The sequence below is a fragment of the Salvia splendens genome, chromosome 20 (assembly GCF_004379255.2).
Source record: "Salvia splendens isolate huo1 chromosome 20, SspV2, whole genome shotgun sequence".
In the NCBI taxonomy this organism is placed as follows: Eukaryota; Viridiplantae; Streptophyta; class Magnoliopsida; order Lamiales; family Lamiaceae; genus Salvia; species Salvia splendens.
In genome coordinates, this window is record NC_056051.1 from 9255485 (window position 1) to 9282799 (window position 27315).

General features: G+C 37.6%; 2 protein-coding genes and 2 long non-coding RNA genes across 4 annotated transcripts; 3 read left to right on the forward strand and 1 right to left on the reverse strand.

Annotated features, from left to right (window-relative positions):
- The first annotated feature begins 8080 nt into the window (after positions 1 to 8080).
- On the forward strand, positions 8081 to 8487 carry LOC121780912. The gene is made up of 2 exons (XR_006046113.1): positions 8081 to 8229; positions 8325 to 8487. It is a non-coding gene; the product is annotated as an uncharacterized LOC121780912 (long non-coding RNA).
- Positions 8488 to 8705: 218 nt separating this feature from the next.
- LOC121780937 lies at positions 8706 to 9112 on the reverse strand. Its single transcript, XR_006046116.1, has 2 exons — positions 8964 to 9112; positions 8706 to 8868 (listed from the first exon to the last, which is right to left on the reverse strand). It is a non-coding gene; the product is annotated as an uncharacterized LOC121780937 (long non-coding RNA).
- Positions 9113 to 12637: 3525 nt separating this feature from the next.
- On the forward strand, positions 12638 to 13264 carry LOC121780733 (60S ribosomal protein L27a-3-like). Its single transcript, XM_042178364.1, has one exon. It carries the CDS (start codon positions 12689 to 12691, stop codon positions 13127 to 13129), a length of 441 nt encoding a protein of 146 aa, XP_042034298.1. The 5' UTR covers positions 12638 to 12688; the 3' UTR covers positions 13130 to 13264.
- Positions 13265 to 18326: 5062 nt separating this feature from the next.
- LOC121780809 lies at positions 18327 to 19440 on the forward strand. The gene has a single exon (XM_042178439.1). The coding sequence runs from the start codon at positions 18354 to 18356 to the stop codon at positions 19293 to 19295; it is 942 nt and encodes a 313-aa protein (XP_042034373.1). The 5' UTR covers positions 18327 to 18353; the 3' UTR covers positions 19296 to 19440.
- Positions 19441 to 27315: the final 7875 nt, after the last annotated feature.

Below are 27315 nucleotides of genomic sequence, written 5' to 3' on the forward strand. Positions count from 1 at the left end.
TTAAACTTGCGCTTTTTTGTAGCAATACCCAATTTCCAAATCAATCTTTTAACCATGATACCTTTGTGATTTTGCATAACATTCTTTCTAACATGTACCAAGCAAAACAGGTGATGACCTTTGGGTTCTTCTTTCCATATGGGAGAATTCAATCAATTCATTGCATCTATGATTCCACATGTATATCAGAAATCACACATATTTCATGCTTTGCTACATGATGTCTTATGCGTTCCATAAACCAATTCCAACTTTCTTTGGTTTCTTCATCAACAATGGCATATGCAACAGCCAAATATTTGTTATCAGCATCAAATCCAACGGCAATAAGAATTTTACCTCAACATCGTCCACGTAGGTGAGTTCCAGCAACTGTTAAAATGGGTTTGCATAGTTGAAAAGCCTCCACAGCCGGTCCAAAAGCTCAAAATACGTACTTGAATACCTTGTTCATACCGCGGCTTAATCTGTTATCATGCAACCATTCGACAATTGTACCAGAATTTTGTCTTTGTATTTCATTCATATATGACGGTAAGACTTTGAATGACCACTCCCATACACCGTATACAAGCTCAATAGTTTTCCTTCGAGCATACATGCTTTCTTGTAACTAATTTTCACATGAAATCTATTTTCAATATCCACCACAATAGCTTTTACCTTCTAGGCAGGATCATTTTCTATCTGATGTCGAACACTCAATGATATCATGGACGATGAACGATTAGCGTGCCCATTATAATTGCGATCCCCCATACAAGTATGAGCAGCCAGTGTTCATCATGCTTTTTTAATGTTGCTCGACACTCCCACAAACACTTCGGTGCTGAGTTATCCACCAGATTTCCATGTGGCCACTTACAAACCGCATGCCATCTCTTTCCTTTACTTTCAGCAATCATATATTGTCGGATTTTTTTTCCAAATGCCAAAAAGTCAAGGTCGTCTTCAATTCCAACTTTGTTCTAAATTTAGTATGCAATCCGACATTGCTAAGATCTTTTTTCAGTCAAATAATGCACACTAGCATCAACAGCCTCAAAGTTCTTAGGTTGAAAACTATCTTATGTACCTGGTCAGGTGCGAAAATAGTCAATTCCACGATGTGGGGACTGTGGAACTACTCTTCCTCCAACTCCTCCATCTTCCTCCAACTAGAATGGATGGCCTTGAATCAACAAATTGTTCATCATCAAACAGATCACCATCTGAGTTTGTACTAACAATATTTATATCTTCTGAATCATAAGGTGATTGTGGATCAAGAAAGTTGGCTTTATCAGGACCTATAATGTCATCAACCACATGGCTATTGTCATTGTCTTCTAAACGTATGCCTCCAACATCAAACTCTTGTGTTGCATGTCTGTATGTTCCAGCGAGACTTGGTTCTTGGGCTCTCGTAGACGTACCAACATCATAACTTATGACATGATGACTATTTTATTGAGTAATCGCCGAAAACTCAACAAATAATTCAATTTGACCTGTAGCCATACTCTCATTGAACATTAGCGGCATGCATACTTCTTCTCGTAGAGTACCTATAAACGTGACTTCAGATCCAACGCATATAGTACGTTTTCATATTATTTGAACTTTGTGTTTAGATATGTTTATACCCATCCTTTCACAAACTGTACCCACAAGCTTATCGTAGGAAACACTTTCATCCAACCTAATGAATCCTTTTGAGAAAGGAGGATCATATGAAATAACTGCTCCGAGAATTATCTTTCCACCCAATATAATTGACACACCGTGTCATACTATCTGCAATAATGTAACACACAAATAAATAAGTATCATTTTTGTGGACTAAATTCATGATTATGTAGAGCAAACTTTATATATCATCAATATTTGTTCTATCAATTACACTACAATATTTACTATCATAACAATCCATCAAATATTGGTCGAAAATTATGTATACTAACCGAATAGGAGGACTAATGTATGTAAGAATGGGCCAAAATTGAAATCTTCTAGCTCAAATCGCCGATTGGGTCGACCCGTGCAAGGGTTTCGCGCAAGTTGAAGGTTTTTCGCATTTGAGGAGTGTAAAGTAGTAGGCTTCGCGATTTTGGGGAGAAACTAGACTGATACATGTGTCCAGTGAAACACGCCAACTACGTAGGCGTTTTACGGAGAAACACGTCATTCTAAGTGGCGTTTTACAACTATGATTTTATTTATTAGATATCAGAATTTAAATAAAACGCCAACTTGACTAGCGTTTGTACTTTTAAACACGCCAACTTGGACGGCATTTTTAAATCAAACACGCCAACCTTAGTGGCGTTTTACTATTAAGACTGTATTTTAAAAAAATCACAAATTAATTAAAAAACGCCATCATGGTTGGTGTTTTTACTTAATAACATGCCGACGCGGATGGCGTTTTCCCATGAATTAAACAAATAACAAAGTGGGTACATATTTCATATTGTAGTAGTAGACTCCCCCCTCAATCCGATTTTCGAGAGAGAGTCGTGGTTTTTTGTTTCTGAAATTGATTCGCCCAATATACCACCCCTAAATTTGGGGGTATTTCAAATCTCTTTCAGTTTCAATAAAACGCGATTGACCAGATTACCCTCGGTAAGCAATATCCCCTACATTAATCAGCAACTGCATCCATATAAGAGATCTAAGGTATATGATTAGTGGTATAGTGTCACCCTAAAGATGGTGTCAGCCTAATGCTCCCCTACACCCTATTATCTATAGTTATACAGAAGAATCGAGATTGTTTGTACGTTGATCTAAAACACAAACAACCATTTCATATACTACATTAATATTGATATAGTTTCAAATAAGTTACTTTATTGGAAATTTAAGTCAATTATGTTATAAAATGAAAAAACTCTTTTGGGCTATGTTCAGATAAAAACTTCTACAATCACATATTCAAGATTTCATTTTTATTTATTTTATTTTATTCTTAATAAACTTTTAAATATATGATACGAGGGTCATAATCAATTGTTAACTAATTAGCAATTCAAAAATAGGACCAATTCTTAGCAATTAGATTAAGAGATCAAATGGTTAAAACAATGACAAGTGGATTAATATTTTAAATTTAAATAATTAGTAATTAAATTTAAAGGGTATTAATGTCAATTCACTCTCATCAAAATCATCTCAAACTTTAAATTTTCATAACTCTCTCGATTTAAATTGTTTTTCCGCAAAAATATATTAAATTAAAGATAATTTTATAAGGATTCCAACGAGATCTCAATTTCATATGTTCCGACGATGTTCGGGTGATGAAATTTGATAATTTATATTTCAATTTCATACATGTTGTTAAGCAGATTTTTAACGACAAATTAAAAAAAAATCTCAATATATTATATGTAAAATATCAATAAAACTATGTTGATATTTTCTTGTGCTTGTGTTGAAATCCTCATGTCATATTGTTGATATTTGTAATACACTATGTTGATATAAAGATAAACCACGAAAATTATCATATGATAATATAATGACGATATTACCCTTTTGTTGATATTTTGTCTACTATTTATTGAAATTTGTGAGCTTTAATCTCATCTACACATTCTAAAATCTAAAGGTGTAGATTTAGTCTTAATTTTGATTATAATGTTATAAGCATTATAAGAGGACCCTATGATATGATATTCTAAATTTTAGTTTGAAAACTCTCCTCTGATTTTACTAATATATATTCTTTAATTTATTTATCTTATGTATACTTAATTTTATTTAACTTCTTCAGCTATGTAAACAGTAAATATATTGCTCCCTGCATCTATCATTCATACTCATATTTTGATTAGATACGGATTTTATGAGATTTATTGCCTCTGTAAAGAAAAATAAGAAAATGAGTTAATGGAATATGGATCTCACTTTTATGTGTTAAATGTGAGTGTAATATTTACTTGAATGATGATGGGGTTCACTTATCTACATTGTTAAAAAAATGGAACATTAAATTACAGACATCCCTAAATGGAAAAATCAGACATTTTTCACGTATAGAGGGAATATATAATAATATTAAATTTTATTTAAAAGCTCTAATTTTTTTAAAAATATACTCCATCCGTCCACGAAAAATAGACCACATTGTGAATGACACAAGTTTTAATATGAAATTGGTAAAGTAAGAGAGAACAGAAAAAAGTAAGAGAAAAGTAATGTTAGTGGAATGTGAGGTCCATATTATTAGTAGTGTTTAATTGTGTTAGGTAGCAAATGTGAGGTCCTTTTTTAAACTTGGTCTATTTATCGTGGACAACAAAAAATGACAAATGTAGTCTATTTTTCGTTGATGAATGGAGAATTTCTAATTCATTTGTCATATTTATAGCATGTGAAAATCAATGATTGCATATAATCCTTAGACGCTAATTAAAATGTTATTAATAGTTGTTTTGGCGATATCGCTGTATTTTCACGACATTATCAATTCTTTTGACGCTAACATTACTTTTATTTATAGCCCTAATACGTATATCTAGATTCTTTTGATCATCTTTTAATTATTTTTCTCATTGTCCATCTGTCTCGGAGCCCCTATGGCTTATGTCGTTGATCTTCTGACGACAACAGTACCAAAAAATGCTTCATAAATAAAAACACTAATTTGAGCCTTCTGACATTAAAATTTTGGCTTCGCCACTAATTATCACAGTGTTACATGATATACTAATAATTATAGTGGCCATGCAAATATTTTCCATTTGAACCTATGCAATCATAATTTCGTTTGAAGTAACATAAAATTAGATTTAATTGATACTCTTTATATTCCATGTTAATTGAGCCATTTTTCTTTATTGGACTATTTCATGTGACGGACGGAGTAATTATTTATTACTCCTAGTTCCTATGAAACTAGAGTATTGAATTAAAATATTGTATCATATTATGTTAGTGTAAAATGGCTCCTTAATTAGGCCTATTTATTTTGTGGATAAAGTGTGATGGTTGGAAGAAAAGTAAGGGTTTTTTCTATTTTTGTTCTAAAATAGAACTTAGATTCCTCGTTTGTTCTAGCGTTTTTTTTGTTCCGGATTTGGGAGAGACGCATGACCCTCATGCGTCTCTTTTTAATGAGACGCATGATCGTCATGCGTCTTTCATAGAGACGCATGAGGGTCATGCGTCTCTATTTTTTTTTCATTTTTTTTTAACGACGCATGAAGGTCATGCGTCTTAGGTATAGACGCATCTCTCTCATGCGTCTGTTGTTTTTTAAAATATAATAGACGACGCATGAGCGTCATGCGTCTTAGGTAGAGACGCATGAGGCTCATGCGTCTCTAACTTGCTTAAATCAGTTCCCACGGCAGCATAGGCAGAATACGCGAGAGAAAGAGAGGAAGACAACCCGTGCGATTTCCTTGGCGATTTCCTTGGCGATTTCTTGGCGATTCCCTTCATATTTCGGTAAGTTTCCTTCAATTTTTCAACATTGTTCTCGTATTTGTTGTTTATTTGCATATTATTAGGGTTTTGATAAATCTTTTGTATACTTACTATATTAGGGTTTAATGAAAAAAATTGTCTTTAATTGTTGTTGGTTTGTATATATATTTTTGCAGAAATCATGCAAGTATACGTGAGTTTATATTGGGGTGGTAGAATATATCAACTTCCTCAAGTGGGTATTTGTTATGATCCTCCTCGTGCGAGAGCTTCCATCGTATTGGATTCATGTGTCTCATTATCTGAATTAGTTGCAATGATATGTGTTAAGATAAGAATAGATTCAAACCAACACTTCATCGAAATATCTTGGAGGCATTGTTTCTTGGGTACCGGTACGAGTTATGTATGTACTGCGGTTGACAGTGATCAAAGTGTGTTTTATATGTTCAATGCGGCTCTAAATTCTACTCGACATATTGAATTATTTGTTGAGTATTCGTATGTTGGAAATGCCTTCATCCCACCAATTGTTGATCATGGTGTTGGATCATCTACGAGGTTTGAACCTTTGAGCATGGATTGCGGTATGAATGAGCAAACAGATGTTGCAGATGCTGCTGATGTTGGATTGAATACTCAAGAGAATGTAGAAGAGCATGATGATGTTCATGTTGTACGAAGAGACCTTGATGATCCAGAATTGTCGTCATCCTCGTCTGATGAGATTTTAAGTGATGATTCTGGTGCTGACTCTAGTGATGAGGAGGTAGTGTATAAACCCGTCGTGCAAGGTGAACAACCACTTCCAGAATACGTTCACACCGGGTTGAAATATTTTCGCAGACTGCCTAGTGGTCCTTCTGAGGTACCTGAAGTTGGTAATGAACGCAGTACCATGTACTGGGATGAAGAACACCCATATCGGATTAATGCAGGAACAAAATTTGATAGCAAACTGCATGTGAAGACTGCTATTACTATGTGGAGTTTGAGGCAACACCGGCAATTTAGGGTGGTTGAGAGCAAAGTAAGAAGGTGGCATGCCGTGTGCAAATATCCGGCAGGGAGGACAGAAGATGGGACAGCTATTATCAGCGAGACCGACGCTGATAAAGCGAATGAATGTCGGTGGAAAGTTTCTGTTACACACATGGCCCATGATGATATGTGGGAGATTAGGAAGTGGTGTGGACGACATAGTTGTGAAGGCCATCGTAATGATAGAGGACATGCTAACTTTTCATCACCAATGATTGCTTTGTGTATTCGACATCAGTTGCTTAAAAATGCCGAGTTCAGTGCCGCAGCCGTAAGAAATTTTGTTCATGACAAATTTCATGTGGTAATCAGTTATAAGAAGGCATGGTATGCACGGAGAAGGGCTTTAGAGATTGTATTTGGTGGATGGGAGGAGTCATTTAGGGATTTGTCAGGCTACATGCTTGAACTGCAGTATAGGAATCCAGGCACAATCGTTGAGTGGAGGCACAACGAGTTGTTGAGCCAGGGCCGTACTAAAGTCTTCTATTATGTGTTCTGGGCACTTGGGCCTGCTATACATGCTTTCCAGGAGTGCCAACCCGTTTTAACAATAGACGGGACTCACCTTCGAGGAAGATTTAAAGGTAAGCTTCTTGTTGCTTGTGGTGTTGATGCTAACAAGAGATGTCTGCCTGTTGCATATGCTGTTGTCGATGAAGAAACTGGCGACAGCTGGGAGTGGTTTTTGGATCATGTCAGAATCCATGTGGTGAAGTACGAAAGGGAGGTGTGCATCATTTCGGATAGGCATAAAGGAATCCTAAAGGCTATGCGTTCTGATGAATGGAAAAAGCCGCCGATATGTCACCACAAATTTTGTTTGATCCATGTGAGGAAAAATATCTTGACTAAACTTAAGGGTAAGGGAGGTAAAGCGAAAGGCATGATATGGGCATTGGGGGTCACAACTCAAGTACGCAAGTACGTGCGACGGCGACGTGCACTACGGGAGGAAAGTCTTGTTGCGATACACGAGCTCAACAAAGCCAAACAAGAGAACTGGTCTCTTTGTTACGATGATGAACTGAGATGGGGGGTGCCCTCAACAAACATGTCAGAGAGCTACAACAACGTGTTGAGAGGTATAAGAGAGCTACCTATTAGAGCTTTGGTTGATCTGACATTTTGGAGAACAGTGGAATGGTGGGCAGAGAGAAAGACAGAAATACAACATACCGAAGGTCGGTTGACCCCGTGGGCGAGGGACAAACTTGCTGCGTATGATGCAAAGGGGCAAATGCATTACTGTTCAGTACTTGACCGAGAAAAAGGTCATTACCAAGTTCGAAGTCGTCCCCGTGTTGAAAAGGGACAGGCAAAGGGCAATAACAGACAAGACGTCGAGTTTATGGATTCAAAGTGCAGTTGTGGGAAGTGGCAGATGTGGAGAGTTCCTTGTTCCCATGCGTGCACTGTTGCCAGAGATCGAGGTAACTCTATGTTTGAACTCATTGATAAACACAACCACAAAGCTACGTGGGAAGCACAGTACTATGGTGTCTCATTTCAAGCACCAAGACACGAAGACTATTGGGCAAATCCTGGATGGAAATTACGTATCACACCAGAGCAGTTGCTTCCGCGAAAGCGTGGACGAGGCAGAACAAGAAGGATTCCTAATCAAATGGATGTCCGCGAGGAAGATGAACCGAGAGCTTCCCGCAAGTGCAGGAATTGCGGTGTAGAGGGCCATGACCGTAGAAATTGCACAGTTGGTCGTGTTATGTAGGATCCTCACCGACTAAATTGTTGACATCTGCAGTGCAGGTATTTTTCCTTCTCAATGATTGATTTTATATATTTAATTTACCTTTGTATGCATGAAGTAAGAAGATAACTTTCTTTGTTTTTATTTTGTTTAGGAGCTTGAGACAAAGAGGACTTAGCAGGAGAAGAGATGTGTTATGATGAATTGTAGTTTGTTCTATATGTCACTAGCACTGTAGTTAATTTGTTTTGTGTAGTTTCTATGAAACGTTGTTTCTGTGTATCTGCCAATTAAATCTAAACTTGTGTTTCGGACTATTGGAAAATGGAAATTATTTGTCTCAACTCCACTGAATAATTAAAGTAGGTAAATGGAAATTAATTGTTTCGGACTAGTCGTCTAAGAGAGTTCGCCCGCTCGGGCGATTCTATTTTACTAATTTCGCCCGATCGGGCGTTTTCGGATTATTTTCATTTTCACATTTACCTACTTTAATTATTCAGTGGAGTTGAGACAAATAATTTCCATTTTCCAATAGTCCGAAACACAAGTTTAGATTTAATTGGCAGATACACAGAAACAACGTTTCATAGAAACTACACAAAACAAATTAACTACAGTGCTAGTGACATATAGAACAAACTACAATTCATCATAACACATCTCTTCTCCTGCTAAGTCCTCTTTGTCTCAAGCTCCTAAACAAAATAAAAACAAAGAAAGTTATCTTCTTACTTCATGCATACAAAGGTAAATTAAATATATAAAATCAATCATTGAGAAGGAAAAATACCTGCACTGCAGATGTCAACAATTTAGTCGGTGAGGATCCTACATAACACGACCAACTGTGCAATTTCTACGGTCATGGCCCTCTACACCGCAATTCCTGCACTTGCGGGAAGCTCTCGGTTCATCTTCCTCGCGGACATCCATTTGATTAGGAATCCTTCTTGTTCTGCCTCGTCCACGCTTTCGCGGAAGCAACTGCTCTGGTGTGATACGTAATTTCCATCCAGGATTTGCCCAATAGTCTTCGTGTCTTGGTGCTTGAAATGAGACACCATAGTACTGTGCTTCCCACGTAGCTTTGTGGTTGTGTTTATCAATGAGTTCAAACATAGAGTTACCTCGATCTCTGGCAACAGTGCACGCATGGGAACAAGGAACTCTCCACATCTGCCACTTCCCACAACTGCACTTTGAATCCATAAACTCGACGTCTTGTCTGTTATTGCCCTTTGCCTGTCCCTTTTCAACACGGGGACGACTTCGAACTTGGTAATGACCTTTTTCTCGGTCAAGTACTGAACAGTAATGCATTTGCCCCTTTGCATCATACGCAGCAAGTTTGTCCCTCGCCCACGGGGTCAACCGACCTTCGGTATGTTGTATTTCTGTCTTTCTCTCTGCCCACCATTCCACTGTTCTCCAAAATGTCAGATCAACCAAAGCTCTAATAGGTAGCTCTCTTATACCTCTCAACACGTTGTTGTAGCTCTCTGACATGTTTGTTGAGGGCACCCCCCATCTCAGTTCATCATCGTAACAAAGAGACCAGTTCTCTTGTTTGGCTTTGTTGAGCTCGTGTATCGCAACAAGACTTTCCTCCCGTAGTGCACGTCGCCGTCGCACGTACTTGCGTACTTGAGTTGTGACCCCCAATGCCCATATCATGCCTTTCGCTTTACCTCCCTTACCCTTAAGTTTAGTCAAGATATTTTTCCTCACATGGATCAAACAAAATTTGTGGTGACATATCGGCGGCTTTTTCCATTCATCAGAACGCATAGCCTTTAGGATTCCTTTATGCCTATCCGAAATGATGCACACCTCCCTTTCGTACTTCACCACATGGATTCTGACATGATCCAAAAACCACTCCCAGCTGTCGCCAGTTTCTTCATCGACAACAGCATATGCAACAGGCAGACATCTCTTGTTAGCATCAACACCACAAGCAACAAGAAGCTTACCTTTAAATCTTCCTCGAAGGTGAGTCCCGTCTATTGTTAAAACGGGTTGGCACTCCTGGAAAGCATGTATAGCAGGCCCAAGTGCCCAGAACACATAATAGAAGACTTTAGTACGGCCCTGGCTCAACAACTCGTTGTGCCTCCACTCAACGATTGTGCCTGGATTCCTATACTGCAGTTCAAGCATGTAGCCTGACAAATCCCTAAATGACTCCTCCCATCCACCAAATACAATCTCTAAAGCCCTTCTCCGTGCATACCATGCCTTCTTATAACTGATTACCACATGAAATTTGTCATGAACAAAATTTCTTACGGCTGCGGCACTGAACTCGGCATTTTTAAGCAACTGATGTCGAATACACAAAGCAATCATTGGTGATGAAAAGTTAGCATGTCCTCTATCATTACGATGGCCTTCACAACTATGTCGTCCACACCACTTCCTAATCTCCCACATATCATCATGGGCCATGTGTGTAACAGAAACTTTCCACCGACATTCATTCGCTTTATCAGCGTCGGTCTCGCTGATAATAGCTGTCCCATCTTCTGTCCTCCCTGCCGGATATTTGCACACGGCATGCCACCTTCTTACTTTGCTCTCAACCACCCTAAATTGCCGGTGTTGCCTCAAACTCCACATAGTAATAGCAGTCTTCACATGCAGTTTGCTATCAAATTTTGTTCCTGCATTAATCCGATATGGGTGTTCTTCATCCCAGTACATGGTACTGCGTTCATTACCAACTTCAGGTACCTCAGAAGAACCACTAGGCAGTCTGCGAAAATATTTCAACCCGGTGTGAACGTATTCTGGAAGTGGTTGTTCACCTTGCACGACGGGTTTATACACTACCTCCTCATCACTAGAGTCAGCACCAGAATCATCACTTAAAATCTCATCAGACGAGGATGACGACAATTCTGGATCATCAAGGTCTCTTCGTACAACATGAACATCATCATGCTCTTCTACATTCTCTTGAGTATTCAATCCAACATCAGCAGCATCTGCAACATCTGTTTGCTCATTCATACCGCAATCCATGCTCAAAGGTTCAAACCTCGTAGATGATCCAACACCATGATCAACAATTGGTGGGATGAAGGCATTTCCAACATACGAATACTCAACAAATAATTCAATATGTCGAGTAGAATTTAGAGCCGCATTGAACATATAAAACACACTTTGATCACTGTCAACCGCAGTACATACATAACTCGTACCGGTACCCAAGAAACAATGCCTCCAAGATATTTCGATGAAGTGTTGGTTTGAATCTATTCTTATCTTAACACATATCATTGCAACTAATTCAGATAATGAGACACATGAATCCAATACGATGGAAGCTCTCGCACGAGGAGGATCATAACAAATACCCACTTGAGGAAGTTGATATATTCTACCACCCCAATATAAACTCACGTATACTTGCATGATTTCTGCAAAAATATATATACAAACCAACAACAATTAAAGACAATTTTTTTCATTAAACCCTAATATAGTAAGTATACAAAAGATTTATCAAAACCCTAATAATATGCAAATAAACAACAAATACGAGAACAATGTTGAAAAATTGAAGGAAACTTACCGAAATATGAAGGGAATCGCCAAGAAATCGCCAAGGAAATCGCCAAGGAAATCGCACGGGTTGTCTTCCTCTCTTTCTCTCGCGTATTCTGCCTATGCTGCCGTGGGAACTGATTTAAGCAAGTTAGAGACGCATGAGCCTCATGCGTCTCTACCTAAGACGCATGACGCTCATGCGTCGTCTATTATATTTTAAAAAACAACAGACGCATGAGAGAGATGCGTCTATACCTAAGACGCATGACCTTCATGCGTCGTTAAAAAAAAATGAAAAAAAAATAGAGACGCATGACCCTCATGCGTCTCTATGAAAGACGCATGACGATCATGCGTCTCATTAAAAAGAGACGCATGAGGGTCATGCGTCTCTCCCAAATCCGGAACAAAAAAAAACGCTAGAACAAACGAGGAATCTAAGTTCTATTTTAGAACAAAAATAGAAAAAACCCCGAAAAGTAACTAAAGTATGAAAGAAAGAAAGAAAGAAAGAAAATAAGTATGAGAAATTTTAAATTATACAAGATCCTCCGTCTCATTGAAGATGATTCATTTTTCTCTTTAGTTTGTCCCAACTAAAATAACTTATTACTTAAAATGGAAATATTTTTATCTCTATTTTATTCACTCTCTCTTCTTAACACACAAAATATAAGTAAATAAGATCATGTGCCGCCCAAGGAAGAGATAATCTTCCTTAGAACGGAGGGAGTAATATTTTCCGTGGACGGGTTATTACTTCTACTTCCTAAAACTATTTGCTGTGGATGAAACTGTGTATTGAATTAAAATATTCTATCATAATCTGTTCGTGTAAAATGGGCTCCGTAATTTTGTGGGTAAAGTGTCTGGGGCCAGGCCCATGGCCATATTTGTGTGCCGAACACATCCATAAAATCCCCAAATCGTAACCCTAACCACCAATTCTGATCCGCCGCCATGACGACGAGATTCAAGAAGAACCGCAAGAAGCGCGGCCATGTGAGCGCTGGGCACGGTAGAATCGGCAAGCACAGGAAGCATCCCGGTGGTCGTGGAAACGCCGGAGGAATGCATCACCACCGCATCCTCTTCGACAAGTACCATCCTGGCTACTTCGGCAAGGTCGGTATGCGCTACTTCCATCGCCTGCGCAACAAGTTCCACTGCCCCACCGTCAACATCGACCGCCTATGGTCGCTGGTGCCGCAGGAGCTCAAGGACAAGGCCTCCAAGGACAACGCGCCTCTCATCGACGTCACGCAGTTCGGCTACTTCAAGGTCCTCGGCAAAGGATTGCTTCCGGAGGGGAAGTCGGTCGTTCTCAAGGCCAAGCTCGTCTCTAAGAACGCCGAGAAGAAGATCAAGGAAGCTGGCGGCGCCGTCGTACTCACCGCTTGAATTAGGGTTTTCTTATTTAATTTTGCTTCTGCTTCGGATTTTGAATGAATTGCTCGTTTTATACTCTAATTGGATGCATTCGTCTTTTGAATATTGGATTGCATTTATAAGATCTTGAGATATTCCAGACTTCTATGAATGTGGTGATAATTTTCCTAGAATAACTTGCTTGAATTTTGCTAAGTCGATTTCAGTTCGTAGACTCATAAAATGCATTTGATTTGTGCTTTGATTTACAAAGATTGAAACTTGGATGTTGTTAAATATTTTGCCCCTTACCATCACTTGGATTAGTAAATTATTGTTTATTGTGTTTATGAGATGTTTACAGAGCCAACCAGCCTTGTTAGATGCATGGCATTGAGAATATTAAGGTTCTTTGCATTTCTCAAATAGATTTTCCAACAATTGATGGCTATTTCATGTCCACTTTTGATTTCGTTTTTGGGCAGCAAGAGTGCCTTTTTTGCTATACTGTTGATTTCTATTTTGATGTTTGTAGTGAAGATGCAAATGATCAACTGTGTTAGATTTTTGGTCTTGGCTTCTGAATATTTCAAATTCAAATACGTTAACTATACTCTATATTATTGCCCTGTTAAAAAAGATGAGAAGAAGCTATATGTTAGAGAGATAATCGTATCCCGCCGCTTCCTCAACTATGAGGTGGAACTCAGCATGGAGTTAAAGAAATTGATATTTAGTATGTTACGTTAAGATAGATAAAAAAAGTAGAGAAAATATAGTAGAAATTGAATAAAGTAGACGGAATAAAGTAAGAGAGAGTAAATGAATATTTAGTGTGTTAATTAGACGGTAAAATATGAGTGAGAAAAAGTGTTACTCCCTCCGTCCCAAAGAAGATGGCATACTTGGGAGATGATACAAGATTTTAGGAGATGTTGTTATGTGTGTTAAGTGGTGAAAGAAAATATAATTTTATAATTGATGTGAGAGGAAATTTTTTCAAAAGAGGAAAAGTGACATCTTTTGTGAGACAAACTAAATAGGAAAGTTTGACATCTACTATGGGACGGAGGGAGTACTATTTATGAACATGATTCAACAATGAGGAAATTTTTCAAAATGGAAAAATGACTCAACTATGAGGGAACCGGAGGAATAAAAATTGTGGGAGAATTGATAACCTCTTCGAGAATTGCACGAAAAAAGAACTTAGGTTATGTTTGGTTGACGAGAAAATAAAATTGACAAATAAAATGATTCCTATAAAATTAATCTAAGGAATATGATTTTTAACAACTTTACTTTCCTGTGTTTGTAAAAATATCATGATTTAAATTTTATACTTGATTTAATTATTAAACAAAAAATACATTATTTATTTTTATTAATAAAATAATAGTATTAATAGTAATAATAATAACAACAATAATTTAATATTTTAATACTTAAAAAATTAATTATAATTATTATATTTATTAATATAATGGTAATTTAAATACTATCCATCATAATAATAAATTTAATATTGTAATTATATATTATAATAATAAATAATACTCTCTTCGTCCCAACTAAGTTGATACAAAACTTTTGGGCACGAAGATTAAGAAATTGTGTTGAAAAATGAGGGAGATACATTAAGTAAGAAAGATATAGAGAGAGTAAAGTAGGTGATGGTTGATGGAAAAAGTAAGTGTAACACCCCGACTTTTTCTATTTGTTCTCGTAGTAACATCGTTCGTGCATCAGAAAATTTTTCGCCTTTATTTCTTTTGTCGAGAGAAGTATTTCACTTTTTGGGCCAAACAATTATTCTTTTACTATCAATTAGCCCGTTTGTTATGATCCCAAAACCTTTTTAATTCTTCCTTCTTTGAGCCCAAAATTAGTCACTTAATTTTAATCCAAGGAAATGTATCACTCTTCAATTTCAAATCCACGGTACTTATCTCAAATCTCTCCACCCACCTGAAAAATCTCCAACAAACCAAATCCAATCTTTACAGATACACACACTCATATTGGTATATATATATATATATATATATATATATATAGAGAGAGAGAGAGAGAGATAGAGAGAGAGTTGTGATCATATGATAACCCATAAATATCGTAATAACCCTATAACCAAATCTGAAGCACACATATTTTCTAATCTTATGGTTGAGATTCAAACTTAGATTTACTTCATAAAAAAAGTGCGGGGGTAAATATGTCATTTCCCTCATTTAATTTCTGAATTTCGCCAAATATCACGTAAAATGATATATGTTAGGTGTATTGCATCGAATGATAGTTTTGCCGGATAGAATGATACTCTGAGTTGATAAAATGATACTTTTGACTGATAAATGATAAAATGATATATGTTAGGTTTATTGCATAGAATGATAGTTTTGCCGGATAGAATGATACTCTGAGTTGATAAAATGATACTTTTGACTAATAAAATGATAAAATGATATATGTTACGTTTATTGCATAGAATGATAGTTTTGTCGGATAGAATGATACTCTGAGTTGATAAAATGATACTTTTGACTGATAAAATGATAAAATGATATATGTTAGGTTTATTGCATAGAATGATAGTTTTGCCAGATAGAATGATACTCTGAGTTGATAAAATGATACTTTTGACTGATAAAATGATCAAATGATATATGTTATGTTTATTGCATAGAATGATAGTTTTGCCGGATAGAATGATACTCTGAGTTGATAAAATGATACTTTTGACTGATAAAATGATAAAATGATATATGTTAGGTTTATTGCATAGAATGATAGTTTTGCCGGATAGAATGATACTCTGAGTTGATAAAATGATACTTTTGACTGATAAAATGATATATGTTAGATTTATTGCATAGAATGTAAGAATCCTAAAATTAAGAAAAGGAATACACAAGAAAAGTTAGATTATCATGGAAAGTTGTACTACTTTCTTTGTTTTCATTGTTTTCAGAATTTTGATCATTTCCCAGTTTCACTTAAAATCAAAATAAACACAAGAATTTTAAAAATTATGGAATCATATCCTGGCAACCAAATTGCCTTAGTGTTATTTTGTTTGAATAAAAAAATCGATTGTTTTGAAAAGATTGTGATTACCTTATGGCTTTGTTGGAGTAGTTCGTTGCTTGATGATTAACATTTTCTTAATATTTTATACTATGAATTTTGGACTTAATAGCAAAATCTACCATCATTTTTCATAATCTCACTTACAAAAAAGAGTTGATATTTTGCTCCAATTGAATAGACTTCCAAAGGACAAGAAAGATGCTTAGAAGCAATAAGGACATGATATTTTTTCATTTATTTTTCTATTTTTAGCAGAGGAAGATAAGAATAGTAATGGAGCTTCAAAAGGTTTTGGAGATGGAGACGAAGATGATGATGATTGATGAAGACATCTCTGGCACAAGTCCTAACGTTGGTTGAGTCGACGCTTCTTGGCAAAACAATTTAAAAAACTAAACACAATGTCTTACTTTACCAATCTTGTCTTAATTCTCGTGTCATACCTATTGCCTATATTTTTATGGGACGAAGGAAGTACTTCATTCGACTCACTCTAAGTGAAACATTCCGTGTTTGGCCCAAGATTTTATGCACTTTTGTATTTTGAGTTGGGTGGATAACATAAAGTAAGAATGACAACAAATTAGTGATAATAGGTTTTTCATTTTAAGAATGTGTCGATTAGAGTGGAAAATCTCAAAAATGGAAAATGTCACTTAGAATGAATGGGATTAGGGGAGTATGCTAGTCCCAAACTAAAAGGTTTGTCATGGAGTGGGATGGTTTCGTCCATTCTTAATCAAATGGTCAAGGACAATGTCCCACCCTTCGATGCGCTTACAAATCAGCACGAAGAATAGTCACCAGATCCACCGATGGAATTGCTCATGTGCGGGATAATCGAGTCAAATATCGGGTGTACCCGACTTGCTAGCTGGGCAAGTATTAGGAAGCATCTTTGTGGCGATATCAGATACATGTTGCCGACTTGTCGGGTACAGGTACACACGAATACCAATTTTATAGGTTTTATACTCCCTTCGTCCCTGAAATTTTGTCACATTTTTCAATTTTCGTCTGTCCCATAAAATTTGTCACATTTCACTTTTTCCCATTTTTGGTAATGGACCCCACATTCCACTAACTTATTCCTACTCACATTTTATTATAAAACTAATACTCCGTACTTTAAAAGTAGGACCCACATCCTACCAACTTTTCAACCCACTTTTCATTACATTTCTTAAAACCTGTGCCAGTTAAATTGTGACAAAATTTTGGGGACGAAGAGTGTATTATTTAGAAAAGTGCTTTAGAATTTGAAGATATCATAAGAAAATGTCAAAATGATAATGGGCTAATTCAAATATCAAAACTCGATATCATGTTACACCACCGTCCAAAACAAATACTTCCTCCATTCCATAGTAATGAAGGCGTTTCTTTTCGGCACAAAGATTAAGAAAAATTGTGTGATGTGAGTTAAGTAAAGGGAGAATAAATTGAAAATTGAAAAAGGTAGAGAGATGAAGAGAGAATAAAGTAAGAGAGAGTAAAGTAGGTGTGGAGAAATGTGTTAACTTTTACTAAAAAGAGAAATGACTCTATTACTATGGAACGTACTAAAATGACAAAATGACTCTTAGGGACAAAAATGACAAAATGACTCTATTACTATGGAACGGAGGGAGTAAGCATTTTTTTGGATATTTTATAATACTCTCTCCGTCCCCAAAGAGTATAAACTTTGAGTTCAACATGAGTTTTAATACATTATTGGTAAAGTAAGAGAGATATATAGATATATAAAGTTTTTTAAGTATTATTAGTGGAGAATGAGTCTCACCTCATTAGAAAGATGAGAGTTTTCAAAATTTGAATGTTCATACTCTTTGGGAACGGATAAAAAAGAAAATAGTGCATACTAGGAACGGATGGAGTAGTAATATTATCTCTTAAGCAATATGCCTTATTTGCCTATTTTCATTAACAACACATAATAACTACTTATTTTTCTCTACGTTTTTTATTTATTAATTTTTGCAATTTTATATCAATATTTGCGTTGTCAATTTTTTGCGTAGGAAGGTATACGGTAGTAATTTAGATAAAATATGAATTTACATAGTTGTGGTCCCACTTAAGTTAAAAATATCAGACTTAAATTTCAAAAAAGAGAGAACGCAATATCAGAGTTGAAGGTATACTGTAGTAATTTAGATTAACCATGAATTTTCCCCAAATCCCACACCTCCACTACCGAAATTTCCCCCTTCCGACCACCGCCCCCATTAAATTCCACCTCTCCCCGTTCAATTCCACCTACTCCCCTCAATCAGCCACCAAATCATCATCCTCCGACGACGGAATCCCAGTTGAGCACGTCAAAACCCTAGTAAAATTCAAATCGCGCCACAACTACATCCGAGTCATCCAAGTCTCCCGGGCGGCGGACCACCCTCTCGCCGGCTCCCGCCTCCTCCTCCTCGACGCCCCTGGAAACATCCACAGCATCTCCTACCTCTTCAAATCCCTAACTAATGCCTACTTCGACGTCTTCGCCACTCTCCCCCCACTCCTCCCGCCTGGTCCAATTGGAATCCTAGGCTTCGGAGCCGGATCCGCCGCCCGAATCATCCTCGAACTCCACCCCGACGCCGCCATCCACGCCTGGGAGCTCGATCCCTCTGTCCTCGCCGTCGCCCGAGAGTACTTCGGCCTCGACAAGCTCGAGAAGAAATATTCGGAGCGGCTGAAGATCTACACGGGAAACGCGCTGAATGCCGGCGAGAAGGAGAAATTCGCTGGGATTCTGATCGATCTGTTCAGCAAAGGCTGCGTGATTCCGGAATTGCAGGATGCGGAGACGTGGGAGAAGCTGAGGAGGAGTTTGAGGAAGGGTGGGAGGATGATGGTGAATGTGGGCGGGAGCTGCGTGGAGCCGGAGGATATACGGAGAGATGGGAAGGTTATAATGGAGGAGACGTTGAGGGCGATGCACGAGGTCTTTGGGCGCGAGGTTGACGTGCTCAGCCTCGACAATCGAAAGGATGATAGTGCGGTTGCGATGACGGGAGGAATGCCGGACGCCGACGAGTGGAGGAAGAAGCTGCCGCGGCCGTTAAAGTTCTATGTTGATATGTGGAAGCCTTATGGAAATGCATGTTAGGTGTTTGTTGATTTGCTTCAACTAATTTTTGATTTTGTGCTAATTAAAAATACTCCCTCCGATGCAAAAGGAAGATAGACATTTTCTTTGGAGGCCAAGCAATTTTATATGGACAGAAATATATATAAAAAAGAATAACGTAAAAGTAAAAGTATTTTTATTTTTAGTACTAATTGGTTGAGATAAATTAAAAGGAAATATCTCTCATCTTCGTTGATCTTTGTTGAGACGCAAGGAATATATACTTTTAAGGATTGGTATTTGCTCAATAACCGTGCTCGTTTCTGGTTTTAGTTAACTGAAGTTCCTGTAAGGGGGCATTGAGTTTGTCAAACAATAATCTTTGATAGCCAGAACACAATCATGCTAAACATCTGACTTTACCTGTTGGAGTAAGCAATATACGCTGCTTCTTGAATCTACAGAAATACATTTGCTCATGCATCAATATTTCTAGTGTTCATGCACATCATAAGAAGGTCGGGGTTGTACGAATCTACTTAGTGAGATTAGGTGGAACTAGTATTTTAAGAGCATCCACAGTAGATAGGACTAACCAATAGCCTAGCACTAGGACTAACTAAAAATACTTCCTGCCACGTCACTAGGACTAACTACAACACAATAATAGCCTAGCACTAGGACTAGCCGACGCTCAAGCCAATAAAATAAATTCACAAATTTACAAATACAAAATTAAAATTCAACACAGATATGGAAAAAGTGCAACCATTTTAATTCATAAAAAAATACAAGAGTTAAATTATTAAAAAAAATACATAGTTCAATTATTAAAAAAATCCATCTCATAGCTTCACCACGCCCGGCCCTCGCTCACTCTCCTGAGTCCCCTTGGCCATTACCCCGCCCATCATCCCGCTAGCCATTGCCGTCATCGTTGTAACGCCCCACTTTCAGAACCCTAATTTGCGAAGCATAAAATTTTTGCATTTATTGCTTTTAATGCCGTGAAATATGTGAATTAAATGATGAGTGAATTAATTGCATGTTTTCTGTGTGACCTAATTGTGTTTTGGAATTTAGATTTGATTTGATTAGTCAAATCCGTTGAGCATATGACGTGGCTGTTGAATAGTCAAAGATGTGGAACATATGACGTGGCCATTGAAAGGTCAAAGTGTTGAGAATATGTGGTGGAAGTGAAAATGGTTGAAATTGTGACGTGGCTGTGTGAATAATCTATGCGGGGTGAAATATATTGTGGCGAATTATTTCTTAAGGGATGAGTGGGATTAAATAGGAGCATCAGTATTCATTTGGCATTTTCGACCCCTGTTATAATTGGAGAAGAAATCCTATTTTTCCTTGGATTTAATTAATTGCTTGAGATATTTATCCAAATTAAATCCAAAGTCCGATTATTCCTTATTCTCTCCATGAGAAAAACTACTCCTATGCCTTACACCATGGAAATTTCGAAATTCTCCTATTTATGGGAGGAGGAAATTATTCATTATATATTTTGATCCCTTATTTATTCCCTTCCATGAATAAATATAAACATCCTAGCAAATATTACCATATCTAAGGAGATCTTGCCGTATCCTATTTAAATTAGGATTTGAATTTAATTCATTTTGGGAGAATATATATAAAAATCGCCTACTCACTTTTTATTGGGGGGATTTATTATTTTCTGCTCCGTACCATTTTATTCTACTTCGTGAAATACCAAATTAAATCATAGGCTAATTAAATAGTCTAGAATTCGAAAATCCTCTTATTTCTCCCCAGATTTCACTCCAATTCCTTTCCCCCATATCTTCTCAAATCTCTAATTAGTTAATTGTGGGATTATATTCTTGATCTCTATAAATACATGAGAAAACCCTAACCCTAACCCACTAACAACACGCCTACTCCCTCTCCCTCACGCCACTCTCCTCTCCCCACTCTCTCCCAATTTTTCTTCTATTTTTCTCCATAAATTCTTTATCTTTTGAGAAGAATTTAAGTTGAAGCCTCAAGAATTGTTGAAGAATTAAGATTATACTTTGTTTCTACCGATTGCTTTTGATCAAGAAAGGTATAATTGAATTTCTTTTCCTCATCCTCTCCATTGAAACCTTGATTTTGATTCCATCATGCATATAATAAGTGTAGAGATCGTAGATCTAATATTTAATTGGGTGGGATTGATGGTTGCATGAAAAAAGGATATGTATGTGCATTTAGGTTGTTTATGAATGAACTTGTGGATGATTTGTGGTGAATGCTATGTGAATATATGAGAACATGATGGTGAGATCTTTTTGAAGCATGATTATGTGTTGGAAGTATGAATATATATGTTGGGATGAATATTTGATAAACCCTAATTCGAAATTTAGAAGCATGACAACTGTGGTGTTCGGACAGTAGATTCCGACGTGTGTTTGACTGACCAAACAATCTTATTTTTGTGCGATATTTTAACTGAGTAAACTTCAAGGTGTCGTCTGTGTTTTGTGTGAATATCAGCCTTTTTGGTGGAAAGATGAATTATTAATGAATTTTTGAAGTCGACTGCGCAGTTCTGTCAGAATTTATATTCTCGACCAGTGAGTTTCGTTTTTGATTTGACCGGCCTAAGGATGTGATTTTTATGTGAAATTTTAACTGGATGATCTTTGATATATGTAATGTATTGTGGTAAAATTTCAGCCCCAACGGAGGTCGGATGGACTTTTAACGATTTTTACAAAAATGACTGCGCTCTTCTGCCAGATTTAAGCCATGCGAAAACAATCTATGTTGTTAAGCTTTGAATGATATACATGATGCATATGTGTTAAGAAACTCATTCTATGATGTAGTGATGTGTTGTGCATTGATGTATTGTGCATTGATGTATGTTATGGTGTGTTTCCTTATGTTGATAAAACGAATTGATGGGAAAAGGGAAACGTTGGGGACATGCATGATTTTGAGTCGATAATTGGGACTGATTTGTGATACACATAAATTTTAAAGGTGATAACTCCCACTCTCAGCGTGATAGCAAGGGGAAGAAAGTGCTTGAGATTTAAGCCGTCGAGGTGGGCTTTCGTTTAAATAAGGACCATGTCCTAAATATCTTATCGATGGGAATGCAACTATATTTATCAAACGGTATTTTGATTTTAACGTGCCTATCTGATGTGGATTTTGCCACTATTATTTAAATCGAATTCGGGTCCTCGTAGGGCTGCAAACCCTACTTGGATTAGTGTACACCTATGGTAGACTGTGTGCTAGCGTACAGGCTGGCCGGTCTAGTGACTTGGTTTGTAGCCACATTCCAAGTCATGTATTGGCAGATATGGTTAACGTGTATGGGAAAATGACTGATCAGTCGACTTTTGTAATGGGAAATGATTTTTAGTACCTCGGGCCTTTCTAAAGCTAAACCCCGATGGTTACATATGTGTAGCATGATAAATAATACTTTTATTGCAAATGTTTTCGGCATGAGCTCGTTGAGTATTTTTATAGTACTCAGCCCTGCATGTGTTTTCTCTATGTGCAGGTTGAGCGGCGACGAGAGTATGGTGGTGTTGAGCAAGTAAATTGAAGAATGAATTGTTTATCTTCGATTTGTGAGTGTCGTTGTGCCTTCATACATAACTTCACTCTTCTCTTGGATGCTTCCGCTGAAACTTGTTTTACTTATTGTTTAATCTTGACACTATTTTGAGTTCCGTTTTAGAATCTAAAGACATGATACGTTTTGGAGTACGTTGAACCCGTATTATTTTGAATACCAATGATAATAATTGTTTTCTCCTTTTGGTCTATCTGTAAAAGCATCACCCTTTTTCTCTTGATTTATTGTTCAATTATTTTCCCTGGTCAAACCCTTTTTTATAAAAACCTAGCCCTTTTCTTTGATTGCATTTAAGTCCTGTTAAGTCGCGATCGCCGCATTTATTATACCCTAGAAGGGCGGTCGAGACAGTTTGGTATCAGAGCCTCAGTTCTTTCCGCTCTGGACCCAAGAGCTTTGTTGAGTCAAAGTTTATTCATGTGTAAATTTACTAATTGATAATCGTCGAAGGCTCAACACCACGACTCGTCTCCGCCCAACCACGAAGAACGAGGTAACAAGCGTTTCGATAAGTTTGATCTGAACCCGTGAAATGTTGGAAAGTGTGATGGGGATATTCCTCTGGTGGAAAATGAAATTATTTCGATGGGAATCGAAGATAATATGACCTCTTTGAAAATGTTGTTTGGAAGTGTGGGATGATGAAAATACATGGATATGAAATTGCTTAATACGACTATGCCAAAAATGATGAATACTGTTGTGCACACCCCGATAAGGAAAATCGGCGAATATGTGATTGGACTTCTATGAGTTTGGATAGATGAAATTCTAAATGATTGAAAATTACATGAATTGTGAAACGTGAAGTATGAGTGTGATTACTTGATTATACTATGAAACAACACCTGTGAGAAATAAGTAAATACTATGGAGACACTATGAGATTATACAATTGCTTTTGTTTAACAGTGAGGCATGATGGCGTTGAATGCACTGGATATTGAAGTATGATTGTGAACTTGTATTGGTTGATGTTGAGATTTGCTATTACGTCCACGAAACTGCAAAATTTACTTGAAGAAAATACATGTTGCTTCCAGGAACGACAAAATTTTATGCCTAGGAGGTTAAAATTTCATGACTATGAAACTGTGAAATGCAAAGCATGATACGCGTGTAGTTGCGAGTTGTGATTGTGATACAGATGAGCATGAACTGCATGATTTATGAAATGTGATTCCATGGATGATTGATTAACTGAGTGTTGCTATTCACATATATTAATGTACGATGTTTGTTATGCTATGGAACATCAAATGATTTATACGAATAAATGTGTTGATTGTGAAATATATGGATGACGTTTATGTGGTGAAAATTTATGACCAATGAAGTATGAGGTATTGTGGATAACCACTATTAAAGTGAAATGTGGAACTTTTGAACTTCGTTGCGAACGTAGGAGCCATATGAAGCTTGAGTGAGGTAATGATCAAATATACGTTGAAGTACGAGACTTCAAGCTATACTTGAAATTATAGAGTGCCTACGAGGTAGGCCAGACTGAACGTGCTAGAACTTAGTTGTAAGTTGACAACTGCAATATCACTTTCCTGAGTGATAAAACCAACGAAAGTATATATTTTGAACTTTGGTGTACTCTCACAATGGCGAGACCATACCTAAGATCTAATAAAACTATGCAGTCTTGCATACCATGCCAAAGTGGCGATGCGACACAAGTACGACGACGTTTATGATACTTTAAAACCACGTGTGCAATGGCAATGCATTTCGAAAACTACGTGGCATGGCAAGAAGACTCTGAAGATGCGACCATCAAAAATAGTTATTAATTTCGACGATACGATGAATCTCAACTTGGAATCCACGATTTCATAGAACGATGTTACCATGTTCAGGCTCACGAAAATGTGCGAGGGAGTGCGACCCTCGTATCTAGAATGAACGTTTTACTTTCAACAGTACTTACTTGGATTCTAAGTTCCTTTCAGGACGTTTTGAATAAACGTGAGGCCTTGTCTATTTAAACACCTTGGTTGACTCCCAATTTGCAAGTAATGTCCATTATTTTTTTTCTTCCCTATATCGAGTCATGACTCACTTGTCTCGAAAGTTTGTGTTTGCCTTTGTAACGTTGGATAGCTTGATTGAGTAGTCTCCTTTGATTCATCATTCATAAGGACAATATTTTGACCTTTTGAACTTCCGTCATTGAGCTTCATTCCTAAAGTTGTTTGCAGTTATGACCTTCAGTATGATCACACCTCCAGACATGTTTTCTTCAAAGAATGGAATATTATTCTTGGAACTACTAGTTCACCTCTTTATTTTGTAATCATGTATGTGACAAGTTCTTTCTTGCAGAAGTGAAATTCTTTTTAGCTCGGTTTCACTACATATATTGTTTCATACTCAATGATTTTTCTTTCTGCAACCCCAAGTTAAGGCTATCCTGTTCTCTTCTTCCTTAACGGGTTGAATGTGTTAAATTTCTAAAAAGTTCCATTCACTTTGAGTTGTCTTTAACAAACCCGCGAACCCATTGATGTGATTTCATCTTTTCCAATAACCTGATGTTGTTGAACCATCATTTGTACTACTTCATGACATTTGTCTATGTTTCTAAATCCTGCCCCGACTGATTATTTTAAGCCATGACATGTTTGAACGATATCCTTCATTGCTGTCCGGAATTTTGCAAATTGTGATCTAGCAGTCGGCTATGGAATTTGAGAATTTTTTGCAGTTTCATCCTGTTTCCATAACCTATCTCATGTTCTTCCAAGCTCTCATTAGAAGTAAATTCTCAAAGCTCTATGGGTTTTATTTGATACATCTAAACCATTTAATTCTCAGAATGGACGGGTTGAGTCCAATGAAACTCAATCATTGCATTGTTGCAACAATTTGAAATCTGTTCATATCCAAGTAAGACTTTTGGGTCAAATTTCGAATCCTTGATACTAGACGGTAGGGAAATGCAGTAGTCGACTCGGATATACACAAGGAATAAGTTTCTATAGTCAGACATGCTAAAAAATGACACCCCATTCCCGGGAGAAAAGGAAGTGGGATGATTCTCGGACTCCATACGACAAAAAACGGTTCCAGTCGAGTCAGCATCGATCTCAACACGGAGGAGGACAACATACTTCTAGTCAGAGAGGAGACTACCGATCCAGGGCACCACAGTGCAACGTGTGCTCTAAGTATCACTTCGGAGAATGTCAGCATCAAAACGTTACCAAGTGTTACAAATGCGGAGGGAATGGTCACTTCTCTAGGGAGTGTCCGAGCAAGAAGGGAGGATCGGGATCGAGGCAAAACGATCAAGGATCCCATCAGCAATCAAGGGCACCGCAGAATGAATCGAAGAGAAATCGCGACCAGCTGTCATGACAACAACAACCACTCAAGACTTCCGTCTCCAGCTAGAACGTACGCGTTGGAACAAAAACAACCGAAGATGGAACAAGGCAATCGAGAAAAAGGAAACCTGACAGGTATGGGCGAAATTTTTGACACTCCTATCGTTGTGTTGTTTGATACGGACGCATCGAATTCATTCGTATCTGATTTGTGTGTGAATACCTTGAGCTTGCCTGTTAGCAAATCTGAACATAAGATGGTAGTGTCTTCAACAGTGGGTGGGACAATAGAAATCTCTCGAACATGCTCGAACATAGAAATCGTTATGGGAAACCTTAAGTTAGTCGCTCACGATCCGCAAGTTATGGCGATGGGAGATATCGACGTAATTTTAGGGATGGATTGGTTGACCGCGAATTTTACGACGATTCGTTGTAAAGAGAGACAAATATCTCTACAAGCTCCGGGGAAAGAAACCCATCGTGTACCATGGAATCTCAATGAACCGGCGAACCGCTATAATCTCTGCACTTCAAGCTACCGCAATGATGAAGAAAGGGGCGTCCTGCATATCTCGTTTATCTCCACGGAGAGGAGATGGAGGAAAGGAAAGTGGAAGACGTCGCTGTTGTGCGAGAATTTCCAGACTTTTTTCCCGAAGAGTTACCTGGACCGCCGCCAGATCGACAAGTGGAGTTTACAATCGACTTCGAACCCGGAGCCGCACCTGTGTCTAAGGCACCGTATCGAATGGCGCCTAAAGAGTTGGAGAAACTCAAGATACAACTTCAAGAGCTCATGGTCCTAGGATTCGTTAGGCCTAGTGTCTCACCGTGGGGAACACCGGTGCTTTTCGTCAAGAAAAAGGACGGGTCGATGAGAATGTGTATCAACTATAGAGAGTTGAACAAATTGACTCTCAAGAACGAGTATCCACTGCCGAGGATAGATGACCTGTTTGACGAACTCCGAGGAGCCGGCGTGTTTTTAAAGATGGACTTAAGGTCCGGATATCACCAACTGAGAGTTCGAAGTGAGGACATACCGAAGACGGCATTTCGTACAAGATATGGTCACTATGAGTTTGTTGTGATGCCG

Coding starts and splice junctions, on each gene's coding strand:
- LOC121780809 (XM_042178439.1), top strand. CDS start 18,354: ATGAATTTTCCCCAAATCCCACACCTCCACTACCGAAATTTCCCCCTT.
- LOC121780733 (XM_042178364.1), top strand. CDS start 12,689: ATGACGACGAGATTCAAGAAGAACCGCAAGAAGCGCGGCCATGTGAGC.